At 38.8% G+C, this 17115-nt stretch overlaps 1 protein-coding gene across 3 annotated transcripts in view; it reads left to right on the top strand.

The window, feature by feature from the left end:
* The window catches only part of UTRN (utrophin), a 393293-nt gene that overhangs the window by 159220 nt on the left and 216958 nt on the right, over window positions 1-17115 (top strand). For all 3 annotated transcript variants that reach the window (XM_072856186.1, XM_072856185.1, XM_072856184.1), the window contains 4 exons: window positions 7-124; window positions 3558-3763; window positions 5232-5386; window positions 10639-10828. In XM_072856186.1, coding sequence (XP_072712287.1) covers window positions 7-124; window positions 3558-3763; window positions 5232-5386; window positions 10639-10828 — 669 coding nt within the window. The remainder of the gene's footprint in view (window positions 1-6; window positions 125-3557; window positions 3764-5231; window positions 5387-10638; window positions 10829-17115) is intronic.

Genomic DNA, 17115 nt, shown 5'->3' with positions numbered 1-17115 from the left:
CAACAGATAACAAAGGCAGATTTGGACCAGCGGCACCCTCAGCTTGATTCTGTTTTTACATTGGCTCAGAATTTGAAAAATAAAACTTCCAGTTCAGACATTAGGACAGTGATCACAGAAAAATGTAAGTGTCTCCATTCTGTGTTTGAAAATACAATGTTTCCATGGCAGTAAAAAAATCTTCATATCTTTCTCTTAAACTCTTAATTTTGAGCCTAGCTGAAGTTGCCTTCCTTGAACAAACTGACAACTTAGCAGTTGAGTGGCTTTCACGCTGTCTAATTAAAATTCCCTGAAAAAGAATTGACACTTGTTTTCTTGAGGGGCCCTTTTTTCAAGTACAAAGGTAAATATTTTTGCTGGGATTTCAAAATATCTTATGAAGAATTTGAGTTACTTGACAGCCACAGACGCAGGGATGAGGAATTTTTATTTATTGATAAAAGGAACTAATCGTGTATCTTTATTTTTGTTGAGCTATGATGCACTGGACAGTTAGTGAAAACCATGAATGTATCAACTTAGGACAGTAACTTTGTGTACATACTTTCGAAATTGTTGACTGAGAATTAGTAGAGCTTTTAAGTCACTGATATGTACTTGAAAATTGAGTTTCCAGTTTAAAGGTCCCCACTGCCTTTGAAAATTTCTTTTACTGGTACTTAAGGAAAGAAAACACACAACTGACACAATTAGAAACTAAGGGACAATGTATTCTTTGAACTCTTAAGCTTTGCCGGTTGCTAAGATTAGAAAATTCATGGAGCAGGAAATATCACAGTTAGAAGTAAAAATTGAAAGATATATTTCCTTACGTTCTCCTCCGCAATGTAGTTTTCCTTTACTACACCTACATGAATTTCTTTTGTGTCCATAAGACTTGTTGGAGATGATAATGGGGTCAGATAGCCCACAGCTGTGTTAAAGGGTCTGATGAGATGGCATCTGCTGTGTATGATTCACCGGAGCTGTGGATTGGGAGGGGAGGAAGATCCAAAGAAGCTAAAGAAACTTTTGTAGGGCATGAGTTTTGCAGGTGGTAAGGTGGAAACTTGGGGGAGGATAGTTACTATGTAGTCCATGGGAGTCAGTCAACAAGGGGAGATCTGGTCAGTCACAAAACATTCTTGATTCTTCAAAACAGGTGAACAAGGAATAAAGGAACAGTATGTTGAAAATTTGAGTTTCCCTATAGTCATGCCCATCCAAAGTGGGAACAGAGAAGCTGTGTATGCTGCCATGGATGAAGCTTCCAGTAGATACCCTAGATGTGTGTGAAGATTTTACTATCTGTCATGAAACATGAAAAAACCAAAGGTTTTGTTGCTACTGACATTTGGAAAGAAAAGTTTGCTCTTTGAAGAAAAGTAAAGCTCAGGACTGCTTTACGCACCTTGTTGTTTAAACACTGAGGGGAATATACTAATGTCCTACAAACTCCTGTGAGCCTCCCATATGTTGTTAGATGAAGCCTAATTACTCAGATAGCTAGGAGCACAGAAATAGAGAAAAGCTTCCTTGTCTGGAACTTCCCTCCCAATTACTGCATGGACATTGAGAATTAAAACCACAGCCTCATCAGGAATTCTTTCCAACATTTCTGCTTTTGATACCAGACTGGTGCCCCTGATAACTTTTTCTGGGAACCTACCTGTTGAACCGACTGAATGCTAAGGCTACCAAGAATTTCACTATTTTTCTGTCCTGTTTTGGTGGAAGCTGGAGAGAGGGGAAATAGTCAACAGTGCAGAGAGTAAGGTTAATGTGGACATTAATAGGGAAAAATATATCAAGAAATATTCTTTCCATAATAATAATACTACTATGTAAACATCAAAGATCTAGCCATTTCAACCAAGTTGCTGTTCTAGGCAGCTGTTTCTCAGGGGTATTTTTTCCTTCCAGCTTTGTGGGGAGAGCCTAAACACTTAAGAGCTTTATCTCTGCAGTTCATTAGCCAGCATACAGGGTTATAGCCTTTTTTCACTCCTGTTTTTGCTTTTGCTGTTTTGGTGAAACCACTGGTCTCTCCCAGCAGCTGCTGGTTTCCTTTGAACATACTCTTTATCCAAGGTAGTAACTTTTTTTTTTTTAAATGAAAACCCATATTATTTGCTGTTGGGTTACTGAAGCTTTCTTCTAAGTTCTCATTCAGCATGACCTACGTCATGCCTGAAAATTAATCCAGAAGTTGCTTGTGGGTTGAAATTGACGAATCTATATTGCACAGATTATTGGGTTTGTCCACCAGTAATACAGTTACTCTGGCAAGTGGGCTTTGCTGCCACAGTCTGAGAGCTTTGTGAAACTAAATAGAATATTGTTGAACGTATTAAAGTTGAGAACTTCCCAAGCAGATCAAGTATAATGGCTTTGTATAATTGTAAAAGGTTAAAAAAAAAAAAAGGCAAAGTTCACTGAAGTGGTTTTAGCTTAAGCACAACCTTTGGCATTTTTACTTCATGGAAGATTGAAGTGACACCTGGGTATCAAGTGTGCTAGTTTTCTAATAAAAGTGCATACTTACTGGTAAGATAAATATATTGGATGTGCTACATACTGCCTTCCTGTTGCTGCTCAGAGTACAGATATACTCAAGAAATCCAGCTTAGATTTTTTTGTTTTGTTTGCTTTTTTACATTTGCTTTTTTACTCTTTAGTTCTAGTGATATAATGTGTTCCTAATAACTGTCATGACAGGTAATAGGGAAACCTGTTTCAACCTCTGTAGACTTTCAAGTAATATGCTTTTCTTTATGGTCTGTAAGCATGAAGAAAAAGGTATGATGCTATTCATTTCTCTCTGAAGGCAGACTTACTGCTTTCCCTGACACACTGTTTTTTGTCCTAGGCTCTTGTCATGGTTTTTTTTACCCATTGTTTATTAAAGGTTAAAGCCTGTTTATCGATCATGTAATGTAACTCTATTTATTAAGAGAGGAAGGGGATACTTGAAGGAAATGGGGTGTAATCAGTAACTTCTCTGTTCTTCTGTGTAATCTACATAAGCCTGTAGAAACCTGTGGTGGAATGAAAGTGACAAAGTAGGTTGTTAGTGGAGTGTTTTCTACCTTGGCCAAAATTGTAGTACAGGTGCCACTAGACTGCTTTCAACACACAGTGGTCTGGAAAGCTTAGTTCACTTTGTATAATCTAAACAGTGTTTATTTATTTATTTGTTTATTTGTACTGGTTTAAGTTGCAGATGCACAAAGATGACTTGCTGGTATAGCCATCACCCTAAAATTGTGCTCCTTGAAGCCTTGCTGCTGGCATATCTCTGCAGTGCAGCTGCGGCAGATTTGCCTCCCACATGTGTGTACTTAACAAGTAAAATAATGCCTTTGAAATATTCCAGAAATAATAGTCGTTACCTGTATGCTGACCTGCTTAAACAAGGGGTAGCCCAACACCTGGGGAACTCAAATACTGAACATGGAAACTACTGTATTTGAGATTGAATTATATTATTGCCTCTTGCCCTGAGAATTAAGTGGTGGTTATGGCTACTCGTTTGTTTGCCTCAGGTTTTTCATATTCTGTATTGTCCTCCACAGTGGAGAAGGTGAAGAACCAGTGGGACAGTACCCAGCATGGCGTGGAGGTGCGGCAGCAGCAACTGAAGTACATGCTGACAGACAGCATGCAGTGGGATGAGCAGAGGCAAGAAATGGAGCACCTCATGGAGCAGTGTGAGATCCGTCTGCGTATGCTCCTGCAGGCCCCAAAAGAGATGCTTGCCAAACAGATTTCAGACAACAAAGTAAGACCATCTGCACTTCCCCTCCCTCCCCCCGCCCGACTCAGTCTATGTAATGCTACTGGATTCAATTGATGTGCGAATATACAGTTTAGTTGTAGGACTGATTTGGCAATTCTGTCTCTTTTTGGGCATGATATATTCTAAATTGTCTCTATTTTTTTATATATCAGACTTCCTGAGAATCACTTTCTGGGAGGGAAACAGGTAGCATGTGTGCATATGTGTGTCTTTTTGTAAGTGTAGTTGAAATGAGTCTAGTTTAGCATCAAACGAATTACATTATGTAAAAAGCTTGAACCTCAGACCAATAAAAGTTTAATCATACAGCCACAGTATGCAGCATTTCTTCATAAAAACCTATTAACAGTAGTTTAGTAAATCCAGGAATGGACTAAGTTATTTAAAATCATCCTGAATTTCACTTCTGATGGGTGCCAGGTGTATTCAGCATTTTTTTTTTCCCCATCGCATGCAATCTTAGCTGCTTTTCATATCACAGCAAACCTGCTGTGATAAATCAATAAGTCTGATGTCCTTTGTCCTGGTGGCTGTCAGAAAAAGGGCAGGCTGTAGGTGGCACAGGATGAGAACTAGAGAGACAAATCGGTGAGGAGGGGATCTTATCAGTGCAGTATTTAGAACAGGGCTATAATACAGGTTAAAATACACACACATATATATATTCATGAAGGGACAATGTAGGGGTGCAGCTGGGTATGGAAAGAAGCAAGGAGTATGATTGTGAGAATTCCTCACTGATCCATAGCTTTTTCGGTAAACAATAAAATTGTGTACTTTTCATCGTCTTTCTCTACATGAGCAGGGGACTGGAAATGGACTATTAGGTTTGCTTTGCTTTCTTAAGTGAAAGTAGGCCTGTGCCCAAACACACAGTACAGAGATCATAAGATACAACTGGACATATATATATATGCAAATATATTTTTTCATTTAGAATAATCTTGAGTTCAGGATTCTGTAAAGTCAAGGCATCTTATGAATATCCTGCCGCAATAAGCAAACACATCTAATATATTTTCTTAATTTAAAAACAAAAAAAGCCCATAAAACAATGAAATCAAATTCTCATGCTGCGCACTTCATTTATGCCACTTTTAGCTGCCGCTTATCACTATTATCATAATTTAAACTTATTCATGCTACTAAAAATATGGAAGCAATTTTACTTCTGTTGACAGTAAAACACAGAGAGGATTCTTCTAGTCTTTGGCAGTTCTAGCAAATGTAATTTTTCCTCACCTATTTGTGTTTTAATTGGTTCATTGTCAGGACACTTAGTATCTGTAAATTTTCTTTTTAAGATTTTTCTTCTAGATAAAAAATATGCATATTTTTTGCTTAAAAAGAAAAAAGGAGAAAGGAGGGGCTTATAATATGATAAAGTGCATAATATGAAAAATAGTCTGATTTTTATTTTACTCTGTCTCATTCTGGAATTGCTTTTTAGCTGTTAGTACAAGATTTGCATAGAGGTGACATCACGGTAGCTGCATTCAATGATCTTTCTAATAAACTTCTTCGAGAGTATCGTGATGATGACACAAGGAGGGTGAAGGAAACCACTGACCAAATGAACACTTGTTGGGTTAATTTGAACCAAAGGTAATTACAAGGTTTCACTCTATATGTAGCTGTTTGTGTCTTAAACTTGTAGCCTATGTGTACATATGCATTGCAGTCTCTTCTTTGTCTGCTTTACTCTCGCATTTAGGGCTACTGTGGGTAATTAGTCAATTACAGTGAAGCTGTTCTGAGTTTTGATGATGGAAATTCCCACAGTTCACCATGGAAGACTTCTATATGACTTCTCATTTATGTCGTGGTTTTTTTTAAGGGGGGGGAAGTACTGCTTTCACGTTTCATCTCATGTTTGCCTGTGGCTATTATTCTCTAAGTGTCTTTGAACAGTTCCTCTCCTGTTCCTTGATGCTGGTATGCTTTATGTGTTTGTAGTTTGTTGCTGTGCTTTGTTTCATAAGGCTGTAAGTATTCAGCTTGGTTTTCCAACGCATTAATTCATTATGGCCTTTCATCTAATGGAAACTTTCCCTGAATGGGGCTGCGCTTTGGGTTCCTGAGTGTGATGCTTCTAGCACTCCTATCTAGAAAATACTTGAGCTATAGGAACTGAGACTTACTTGGAACTTCTTTCTATTCATCCTCTATTAAGACATATTTGCAAATATGTCTTAATGAAAATATGGTATTTCCCTATGCATAATATTTTTTCCTGCAAGGTAATCTAATCTCTGCAGAAATTCTTTTTAGTATTTGGTAGACAATTAACATTTAGAATAGTGTCTGACTCAGTGCCTGCAGCTTAAAGGATGATATGCTTTGTGGTTAGAGGGACAGAAGAGAAAATTGATCCTGTGTGTATATGGGAGTGGGGGAGATGACAACCAAAGTCTGTCTGTATGTATGTGTGCATGTAAAAGGGGCAAGTGCTTTTGTAATGAGATGTCAGTTAAGGGAATAAAAATCCTAAGTAATAAAGCCTCTGAAGTTGATTTTATATCCTGGGGAGTGAGAGGAGGAGAACTTTGCAGTGGCAAGAAGTAGGTAATGAAGGAAGCAGAGTAGAATGTCGTCTTACCCTTCTTTGGAGGAAAATGGTACTTCTGTCATTTTACACTTCTGATGTGACAGCTGGTTTCCTGGTTATGTCCATTGAGAGATGAGGTACAAAATAGCAAAACTTTGTGTGGCTCATTCCATGTGATCATTTGAGAGAGAATAAAAATTTGTTAATCTCTAAATATGTTGAGATATAAGATTTTTTCAAGTGAGTAAAACATTTCATAATTATTCCATGTGATGTGGACAACTTCTTTTCATGGTTCTTCAGAAAACTTCCAGTAGACTGTGGGAAAGGCTTTGGCATATGACAAAACTTCCTTGGTTTTTTACTTTTACTTTTTCTGAACTAGGTCATAGTGATGAGGTCATCTCCTGAAATGGCCCTTCCTGACCATTCATTTGCATTAAGATTAGGGACTGCAGCATTTTTACCATCAGATCATCCTTTCTTTCCTCAAAGTAAACTAATAATTTTTCCAAAATTGCCATTAACTTCATCTGAATGTCATGATGACATCTGGGGATGAAGATGCAATTAGAGGGTGAGGGGAAACAGCTCCTTGTTGGATTAGCGGTAACAGTAGACTACAGCTCTGTAGTAGTCTCATTCACATTCAAGCATTGCAGTGTTTTGGCTAGAACTGGCATAAAACTGTCCAGCACTCAGAGCAGGTGACCAGAAAGAAGAGCTCCTGCCTGGAAGCCTCTAATTATTTTTGAATCTGCTTAAAGTCTGGAATAATAAGCATTCTGTTGTGTATAACTGAAGCTCCTCAATTATCACTGGGGCTACTGTTTTGCAGTCTGCAGCCTTAGGAAGATGAGTATCTGCTTTGTTTTTTAACTAGGGACAGAATGTAAAGGAGAACTCCAAGAGCCAGTGGGTAGCCAGAGTGTGGAGCTGCTCAACGTAACACCATGGAGCAGCAGAGTAGAATTAAAAGGGGAGAATGTGCAGTGAAAGCACCTTTTCAAGGGAATGAAGGTTTTTATACTTGCTTTAAATGCAATAAATAGAAATACTAGTGAATCTTGAGTGACAAGGCTTACTTCTTGTGGCAGATCTCGGGACATGCAGGGGCTGTACACGGAGAACACATGTGGCCCTAGGGCTTCTGTAAGCGCAGATCTGTGTTTGTAGCATAATGCTTTAAAATACCAGTTTGTTCCCATGCTTGGAGGCTGTGGAAGGGGTCCTTGGTAACATCACCTGGGAGAATCACAGTCCTGAATAGCCCAAGAACATTACCAGGAAGACTGTAGCCAAGGAATGTAAGGTTGAAGGATCTTATTTTAAAACTGTTGGCATTAAGAGATTGAAGCTCCCCAGCTTGACATTGTGTAAATTGGATACTCTGCCCATTGGCTATTTATGTTCTGTTTTTACACTTTAGGGTGAAACTGTAGTAATTCTGTGTGTTTTTGCTGCCTCAGTAATGGATGATAGTTGCTGTCTGTACTGTCTCAGATGTTGTTTTCTGACTTTCTTGTATCACACACTTGTATGCATTGCAGATTTTCAGTTTAAATCTGAAAAAATAATTGGGTGGAACAGAAACCTGAAACAGTGCCATGAAAACTTAAATAGTAGAGCTACAATTTTCTTTTTCTTGGACATGTCGTTGCTAATAGAACCTGCTTAGACCTTCTCCACTATCACTGTGTTAAGTGAAGTTAGCTGCATTTGTAAAGAATTCTCCAGGTTCTCCTTACATTTAATACTTACATCCTGGAAGGACCCTCTGTCTTTTGAGGCTGTTCTGATTGTATTAGAATTCTTTGAAAATCTGAGTAATCTTCTTATATCATGGGGTAGTCGTTAATCTGCAGTACAGAATTCTCCATTTTCTATTTTAGATTTGTGGCCTTTACTGGAAGGAAATGACAGTATTTGTGTCTGCTCTGTAAAAGCATTGCTTGCTACTGCTATACAGGTCCTCTTTAAAAGCACCAATGTATACTTAGTACATCAGTTGTAAATCTGTTAATTTATGCTTCTGGAGTACATATTTAGTGAAAAGAATGATTTTCAGCTTTAATTCAAAAATAATGACAGCAGTGGGACTGTAATAGGATTTGATTTTTTCCTTTAATTTCAACCAAGCAGGAAGTTTGAGAAATTAAAACTTTAGGCTGAAGACAACATTCTTCAATGAATGTTATTAGCTACAAAGTTCAGGTTGTCTCAATTCCCATCTAGTACATCAGTACTTAGACTTAGAGATCTGGGTCACTTACAGTGTTTCATTCTTTGGGGCTTTTCTTTTTCTTTGAAGGTCACCTTTATTACCAGTCTGTTCTTCCTGTTTTCACTCCTGTTCTTCCACCTTTGGCCTTAACCTCCTGCTAGGGAAGAAAATCCCTGCAGAGGGAGAGGGTTTTGAAGTCAGAGCTCATAACTGCTTTTACTTTACATTTTTCTCGCAGTTCCTTGGTGTGCTCTAATTTTTGAGCTGGTACTTGTTATCTTTTCTAGGCAATATCTATCAAACCATTTGTAATCCCTAGCATGCTATTTATTATTTTTTGTCAAGAGTGGGTGAAGCATTCCGAAGCTTCAGGTGAACAGCAAGAATGAAGGTTTCTTGCCCTGCTAGTCGCTTACTAGTAGCCAAAACTTGGGCACGCATGAAGTCAGGAATGATTCACCCAGTCTTATTTTGGATAAAGCAATTATTAACAAGTGACATAAGACCTAAGCTCCTAAAGTGGGGGTTGCAACACTATCTTTTTGCAAGTAGTCTCTAGAAAATTAAGTTGATTATGCTAATACTTAGGAACGTAGGCCTTGCAGAATTGGGGTTGCATGAGATTTTCTTACTGACCTTGAAGGAAAACAGCTTTTCCTTGCATCTGTCTCTTCTGATGTGCTAGTAAACCAGAATACCTGCTTTGAAACGTCATCCTGAATGGTACTGAACACCTGTAGCTTCTTTTCTAAAAAGAATATTTTAACTACTTGTGAAATTCATTATTCTAAACACAGTGATTCCCTAATCCTGCTGAGCAGTACTGTTGCCACAGCATGGCAAGGAGGAAAGAAAGCCTAAGTAGAATAGGAGGAGGTAGAAGACACATAAGTTTGATGGGCCTGTCTGGAGAAACACGTTCAATTCATGTGAAAATATCAAATGCTGAGTGTTTTGGCCTTGTCTTACTTGAAATTAAATATCCCTTTACTGCTGAAATCTTACAATATTGTTAGTGCTTGATGTGAAAATGATTGAACTTCCTACTTATTTAGTAGTAGCATTCTAGATTGTAGCCCTGTTAGGGATTTCTGTACAGTATGCTGGTGTGGGACAGCTTATTTCTTTCTTTTGTCCTGATTTTGGGAAAAGGGATACTGCAGAATAACAGCTTCAGATGGATGAAATTTAGTTTGTCATGCTTTAATTAACGTTGTTAATCAGAGCTTTTACAATTGCTGGCTATAACAGTTTCCCATCTGAGTTTCATTTCAATGACAAGGAAAGAGTTCTGTTATGCAGAAGTATAATGTGATCTTTTTTTTTAGGATATCTTTTGAAGTTGCTTACCAACAATATAATCCAAAGGTTTTAAATTAGTTCCTTACATTGTAAAAAATCCTCTTACAAACAAACACTTTTGTGTTGGTACTAACCAGAGATTTTTTGGATTGATTGAAAATTTGGACTATATTCTGCCAGTCTTTTTTTAGATTTAAGCATGCTGAGCATGGCTTGACTGTTATGACGGCAGTGTATTATTCTGTTTGTTTGAGTGATAGTGTCAAAAGTCTTGTCTTTTAGCAGAGAGAAACCAAGTATTTGACTTTTCATCCCTCAGCACTTTAACTCTTTCAAATTTAGGGAAATGGTTCTGCTCACTGTAAAAGAGGAGAAAAAAAAAATCCCCCAAAGCCTCAGTGCTCCTACTCCATATGATTTTTGTTGATGAGGAAAAGCATTCACACTTTTCATACACTGGACTAACACTTCTGCCATTTGGGGTAGTATAAGTCCGTGATGGTAATACTCAAAAAGGAAAAGCTAGGTTTTTAATTAATAACTTTTTCTTCCACATGCTTTTTTAAAAAGGGCTGTGACATATATAACCAATTCAGAATGTCTGTGGGTAGCTGTAGATATAATAACCAGAGAAACAGTGATATAAATAATGATAAAACAAGCTGTGACAGATGTATAGTTTCTTAATAGAAATAACTTTCAGATTCCTTTTAGTAGTTTCATTATGATGTATGTAATGCTGTATGTTATGGTGGAATATTCTGACACTTGTCTTGTTTTCAGAGCTGTTGATAGGCAGAATTTCTTGGAAACAGAGCTGAAGACAGTACAGGCCTCACACAAGGATCTGGAGAGCTTCCTCAAGTGGCTTCAGGAGGCAGAGACGACAGTTAATGTTCTAGCAGATGCATCCCAGCGTGAGAACACTGCTCAGGACAGTGCCTGCATAAGGGAACTAAGAAAGCAGATGCAGGTGAGAAACTAAATAATACTGCTGTTATTCATGCTTTTTCTCAATGGCAAATATTACAAAGTAAAGCTATCTACTAGAGTGGGGAAACCTGCAGCCTATTGGTACGTGTTTAAAAAACAGTATTTTAGAAGTCAGGTGTGTGAAGGAAGCAGATTTTTTCTTCCTAAGGTTTGAAATACATATTTTGTGGACATCTGTGGCACTGAGGCCTCTTAAATGACCTTGGAGGGTGACTGTATTCAGGAATTGTATTAAACCTTGGAGGGTGACTGTATACAGGATGCTTGATTAAACCAAGTCATGTTGTGTGACTGTCCAACCAAACAATTTAATCTACTTCCCTCCAAGTAAAGCCCTCCTGGGCTGCACTATCTCCTATCCCTGCCTGCTGCCTTCCTCCTGCTTTTCCAGCAGTCCAAGAAGTTGTGCTTGGATCACCTCTTCTCCCTCTCCTGCTGCCCAGCAGCTCCCCAGCTGGCCTTCCTTCCTGTACAGGCTACAGACTGGAAACCTGAGAAATAACTGAGCTGGAGGCTAACTGACACCACTTACAGTCCTTTTTAGTATATGGACACCCTAGCTTGTCTGAAATCTAGAAGGGAGATCCCTTCTCCCTGTCTAAAAAGCACAAGCTAGCTGAGTGCCACATAGTCTGGCCGTTCCTGCCTTTGCATATCTCATACATCTCCTTTGGGGAGGCAGGAGGGAGAGAGGAACTGGGTTCAGTCTGCGTTAAGGGTACAGTGTATTGAGGGAAAACAGGAGGAAAGGGTGTGGAGGCCTGACAGCTCTTTTAAAAATTAATACCTTTGGCATTTGCTGTCTGTGGCAGCAAAAGGTTGAACATAACTGGCTAAAAGGATTTTGTGGTTTTGTGATTTTGTGTTTTTATGCTAAAAGGATTTTGTGTTTTTATTCATGATATATGAATTTCCTTTGTCCTGTTTACCTGATGTGAACGCTGTTCATGTGTCATCTTTCTCCTGAATGTTTTAATATATTTTTTCCTTCAATTAGATCGTGTCATTTAGCAGTTACTTTGATGTGCACAGAACTGGGTGACTAGATCAGTTATTGAGTCCTGCACTCTGGGTTTGGAATAATGCTGTCTGTGGTCTAAGTTCGTGGGGTTTGAACAGCTTATAATGAAAAAAAGTGCTGTTTTCAATAGTGCTGTTAATCTGAACATATCTACATTGAATTTAAATGAAGCAAGACGGTTTAAAGTATCTGATAGCAAGCTGCTCACTGTAATCATAAGGAAGAGAACAATATATCGTGGAAGCTCGTGTCTGTTGAAGATGACGTCGCTCACCAGTGTTTGTATGATTCTGGTCAGTCAGGTGGCTCACCTGTAGAGATGTGGCTCTTTTTGAAATGCTGAGACTAGTCTGTAATGGCAACACCTAGAAGTTAGTATTATACTTTCTATTGGCAAAACCCCCCAAACAACTAGTGTAGTAGAGGTGGAAGAGCTAAAATGGGGCCACAGGAAGCTAACAACATGAGGCAGTGCTGTGTGTAAATAGACTTATTTCTGCATTGCCTTGCATTCTGTGTAGTCAATCACACCTAGATAAAGCTGTTATTTCACAATTTGCTTGTTGGCTCTATGCAGCTGTGAATCACCTTGGTCATGGAAGATTGTTCGCCCTCCTTCACTGTGCTGCATGCAGTCTGCTTAAAATTGCCAGAGTTGTGCTGTGTGAGGGGAGAACTGCTGGGCAAGACTGCCTGCTGTGTGGAGAAGGTCTATAACCAGCTCTTGACCATGCCTATTATCCTGGCTTGTAACCGTTGAGAATGCAGATGTAGGTGCTTGGGCATGGCCTCCTCTTGTTCAGCATCCCGTTACCTGATATTCTCCATCTTTTTCTTGTGACTGTATGCTTCTACGCACTGTGCACATGAAGCATAATCCCTTAATTTACCCGTGACTTTACATCGTATTGTGAGCTTTTTTCAACTACCAAAGGAAGTAGAGCATGTCAGAGTATCATAGTGTAATGGCTTCCAAAGTGAACTTTTCCCTTACCATCTTTAAAACTCACTTTAAATATAACTGAAGACATTCATATCATGACACTGGCAAACACTCCAAAATCAACGTTTCTGTTTTCAAATATTTGTTGAAATGAACTTTTGAAAACAAAATGAAACTCTAACATCTTGCTGTACCTTAAGAAATCAAGCCCACTCCCTTGCAAGTTCTTAAGCTTAAAATCTGATTAAACAAAGATCACTTCCTGTTCTTCTCCTGTTGAGTGATATAAAATAAAAATGTTCTTCTCTTTGTGCTTTGAATATGTGAAGAAGTATTTCTTCGAAATGGTTATAAGAAGAATGCAGGGCTTTCTCGGCTCTGTGTGAAGACACCTCTGCCCTCAAGGCCTGTGCATTGAGTGAAACTTTACTATGAGTTTAAGGTGTGATAAATTCTAGGTGAAATATGTGCTGAACATAGACAAAACATGGTGAAGTTGTTGTTGTTATACGTCATGCATTTTCAAACTAAGATCATCTGTTAAACTGGCATCTGTGCATGGGAGGACTATCCTCCATTTTGGGGCTAACTTGTTTGGCTGCAGCTCAAGCCACTCTACAGTGGAACCAGTGATCTGGACACTGTTGAAGCCTTGTTTTGCCTTCCATTGCGACATCTGTGGCTAGCAACAGTACTATGCAAATAATGCAAACTTTGAGTCCAGTAACGATTTCTTTTTGAAGAGGAGGAAATTCATAATTATAGCACCAGTCTTTTTAGTTCATTCTCTCAGTATCTAAATGTTGCAGAAGACTTTCCTTTCAGGTTAGTGCTGAAACACTCCAGTCTGTGTTGCAAAATGTTTAGCAGCCACCTGAAAGAGGTTAAAATCTAATTTGAAGCAAGATGCAGAAAATGAGCTAGGAAATAGTAAGAAGTAATACCAGGTCAATGTGTGTGAAGTCCTGGGCCTATAGATGTAAAGGTGTTCAAAATAATTTGAAAGTTTTGTTTTATTATAAATTAAAATCAACATGACTAGTGGTGGGCTCTTTGTTTGTTTCACTGCTTGATACTAACTTGTGTATTAGCTGGGAAGGAAAAAAGCAGAACTGAAAGAAGGCAGCAGGTGTGGACCGTGGGTTCTGTCTTACACAGAAGAGGTTGAGCTGTTGCACAGTTATTTCTGAATGCCTCAGTTTTTTTGGACTTGTACTGCTTCACAGGTTTCCTCAAAAGATGTTAGGTAACAGCATATCAGCTAATGATGGCAGGCTAGAGCTGGTAGGTTAAAGGAACAGACTTGTGGTGGGAGAGAAGAGTAGATATAAGCCAGGAGCAATGGAGTACAGGGGAATGGTTCAAATGAGTAGTGGAGATGAGGAAAGAAGGTGAGTCTGGCAAGGTGGAGAATACAGGTGGTAAGATTTCTATATACAGAGTGGAATGAAGGCTCTGTTTCCTCAAAATGTTGTCATTGGTGCTGGACAGATCAGGAGCAAAACAGAGTACAGGTAAAAGTACTTGCCTGAGGACTGGTAGAAATACTGATTCAGTTCTAAAAATAAGGATGAAAAGGTGGTGTTAGCAGAATTGGATGGGAAGAGTTTTTAAATGTCCTGTATGAAGAACCTGTACCTGGCATTCATCCCCTCAGATGGAAAGTGCCCGAGAAGAGGCAAACTAGTGTATAATGCACTAGCATCTAAGCTATGCATTATCTAGGATCATATGAACTTGTCATGCTACCTGTAGTCAGTGCCTCCATACTGTGCTGATTGATGTGCTTGAAATGTGTGTGTACCTGTTCATGTGGCAATATGCCCATTAAATAATACGATTACTTGTAATGGTGTCTCACCTACTGTGTTGATAACGGCCTCTCTGAACCTTTGCTGCAGCAGCCACTCTAACACAGTTTAAGTAGATTCATCATAGCACCTTTGGAAATAATAAGGAATAGCTGTATTGCATTGGGAGTGCCTTACTGGTAGCAAAAGAATTCCATGCTCTTGAACATCCTACTGCCATCCTTAGATGGCTTAAATAATTCTGCTTTGTCATGGGAAAAACATCAAAATGATGTTAGCTCTTTGGATTCAAGGATGGCTAGAAAAAGGGGTGATGGCACAACTGTACGCCTTTAATTTGTCAAACCCCTGTTCTTTCTTGTCCTAATAAGTCATTCAGGAAAAGATTTTAATAGGAAACGGCTCCTGAAAAACATTCCTACTTTCTGGCGCAAGTGAGAATCCTTTGAGATCCCTTTGACTAAATTAGCTTTAAGAGAGTTTTCATAGCAGAGAGGCTTACGCCCTGCGGTTTTTCCTTTTGTATTGGTAATCTAGTTTTGAGAAGCGCCTGTGTGATTTATTAGCCTTTAACGTATGGCTGATATAATTAGGGCAGGTATCCCTCTGCTCCTCGCTCAAGATTTATAACACAGTCTGTTATTCACTCACTCTACAGCTCTGCCAGAGCTGCGTTTAGTCTGAGAGCGAGAGCATCCTTTCCCAGAGTGAGGGAGCAAATGCTCAGTCTGCTGATAGAAAGCAGCTACTAGGGGAGAACAACTGTTGTGATACACTGGAGCCGTCTTCCTGAAGGAATTCCTTTTTTGTTCCTGCAGCTTTCAGGCTTATATTAATAACCTTTCCTGGCTATTTAGTGCACTCCTGAACGGTGGCAGACGCTCGGCTGCTTAACAACTTCATTTACCCTCTGCACAAGCAGAGCTGAGCAGTACTGGTTAGAAGAATCTGTGAAGGCTGTTATTTTTTTTTGCATTTGTTTTGTGGGGTTATTTTGGGAGAGAAACTTATGCTATATCAACCTCCTTTGCCTTTGAAACATATAAAGCCTGTGGCTCTCAAAAGCAGTCCTGGAAGAGAGCATGCTCAGAAAGCTGGCAAATCATTGTCCAGTGACCGGGAGGAAATGATAGTTGCTCTTCATTTATAATGCAAATTCTGAGGTGTCTTCAGAAGTGTGGCAAACTTAAAATGATGGCTGTGGTGAGAACGTCTCTGCAGAAAGTTGTGGTGTTGTTGCATCGTTTACAGAGGATGGCAGTTTCTTCTCCCCGTTACCAGAAGCTTTGTAAGGTAAGAAATGTAAGCCCTAAATCTTGAGAGTGTCTAATGCTAACTCTGTTGTCTTTCTGAGCTAAAAAGAAAAGAAAATAAGAATGAGATGTGTCAAAAGTATCTGGGCTATCTAGTGTGTTTTTAAAGCCTGCCAAGCTCTCATGTGCATGTTTTGTTAAAGAATGCAATACAAAAAAAGCCCTGTGCTTGTCAGCGATAAATTTTTTTTTAAAAAGTGCTCTCTTCTCTGCCATTTAAGTGTCCGCAAGGAAACTGTTAATGTTCATTGATCTCTTATAAAATACTACCACATCTCCTTTTCCAAAGTAGTTTGTTAATTCTTGGTAAATGTGGTACCTTAACTCCTGGGTACCCATTATGTAGAATAACTGTGTTCTTCCATGCCCAGTGTTTTTGCTTTTGAGCTTTATGAAACTTTTAATTAGGAATGAGTTCAGCAGACTAATATGCAGCCATCAAATTTTGACTTCACCTGCCTGTATTTATAGAGTTCTTTCAGAGATAAAAAATAAGGAAAAGTTGGAGGAAAAGCATGTTGACATGGGCCACCACTCATATTGGTATTTTTTGCTCTAACCTGTCTTGGTGGCTGACTGTTTCTGCTTCCACTGAGACTGTGCTTACTTTTTTTTTTTGCACAGGTTCAGTAGTTCAGAACTTTAATACTCTGCTAATGATCTAAGCTACCTAGTAAAAATCATTTTTTTAAGTAGGTTGATCACTCACCAGATTAAAATAATAATAATAATAAAAAATCAAACTGGTCTGTAAGGTCCACAAGTTAATACTGCTGCGGTGTTGGTGCCTCTGTGGAATGGTCATACTGTGGTGTATTATTGGACTTTTATATAAGGATTCTGCTTTGTAACTTTGGAAAAATATAAAATTGGAGAGGTCTTCAGCTGTATACTGACATAACCTTATAGAAATTCTATTTGGCTGCTTTTGAACTTGTTTTTTTTATTCTTGCTGCTGTGATAGTTTAAAACTGCCTGTGTGTTTTGGTGAAACTATGCCTGAATTTTGCATACAAGATGTGTGAAAACCATAGTGCATGACCAGGTCTTGTTCCGATGATAAAGCAAAGCCACTGTAACTTGTCATACTTGCTTCAATCTGAAATATGTTTTCTATTATGAGCAATACAAAAATGACATCAAAGAAAAGAGATCCCACCTCTATAGTAGAGTTTGGAA

The sequence above is a fragment of the Ciconia boyciana genome, chromosome 3 (genome assembly GCF_034638445.1).
Source record: "Ciconia boyciana chromosome 3, ASM3463844v1, whole genome shotgun sequence".
NCBI lineage: Eukaryota > Metazoa > Chordata > Aves > Ciconiiformes > Ciconiidae > Ciconia > Ciconia boyciana.
Note: the sequence above shows the minus strand (reverse complement) of the source record. Positions and strands in the feature narration are given on the sequence as shown.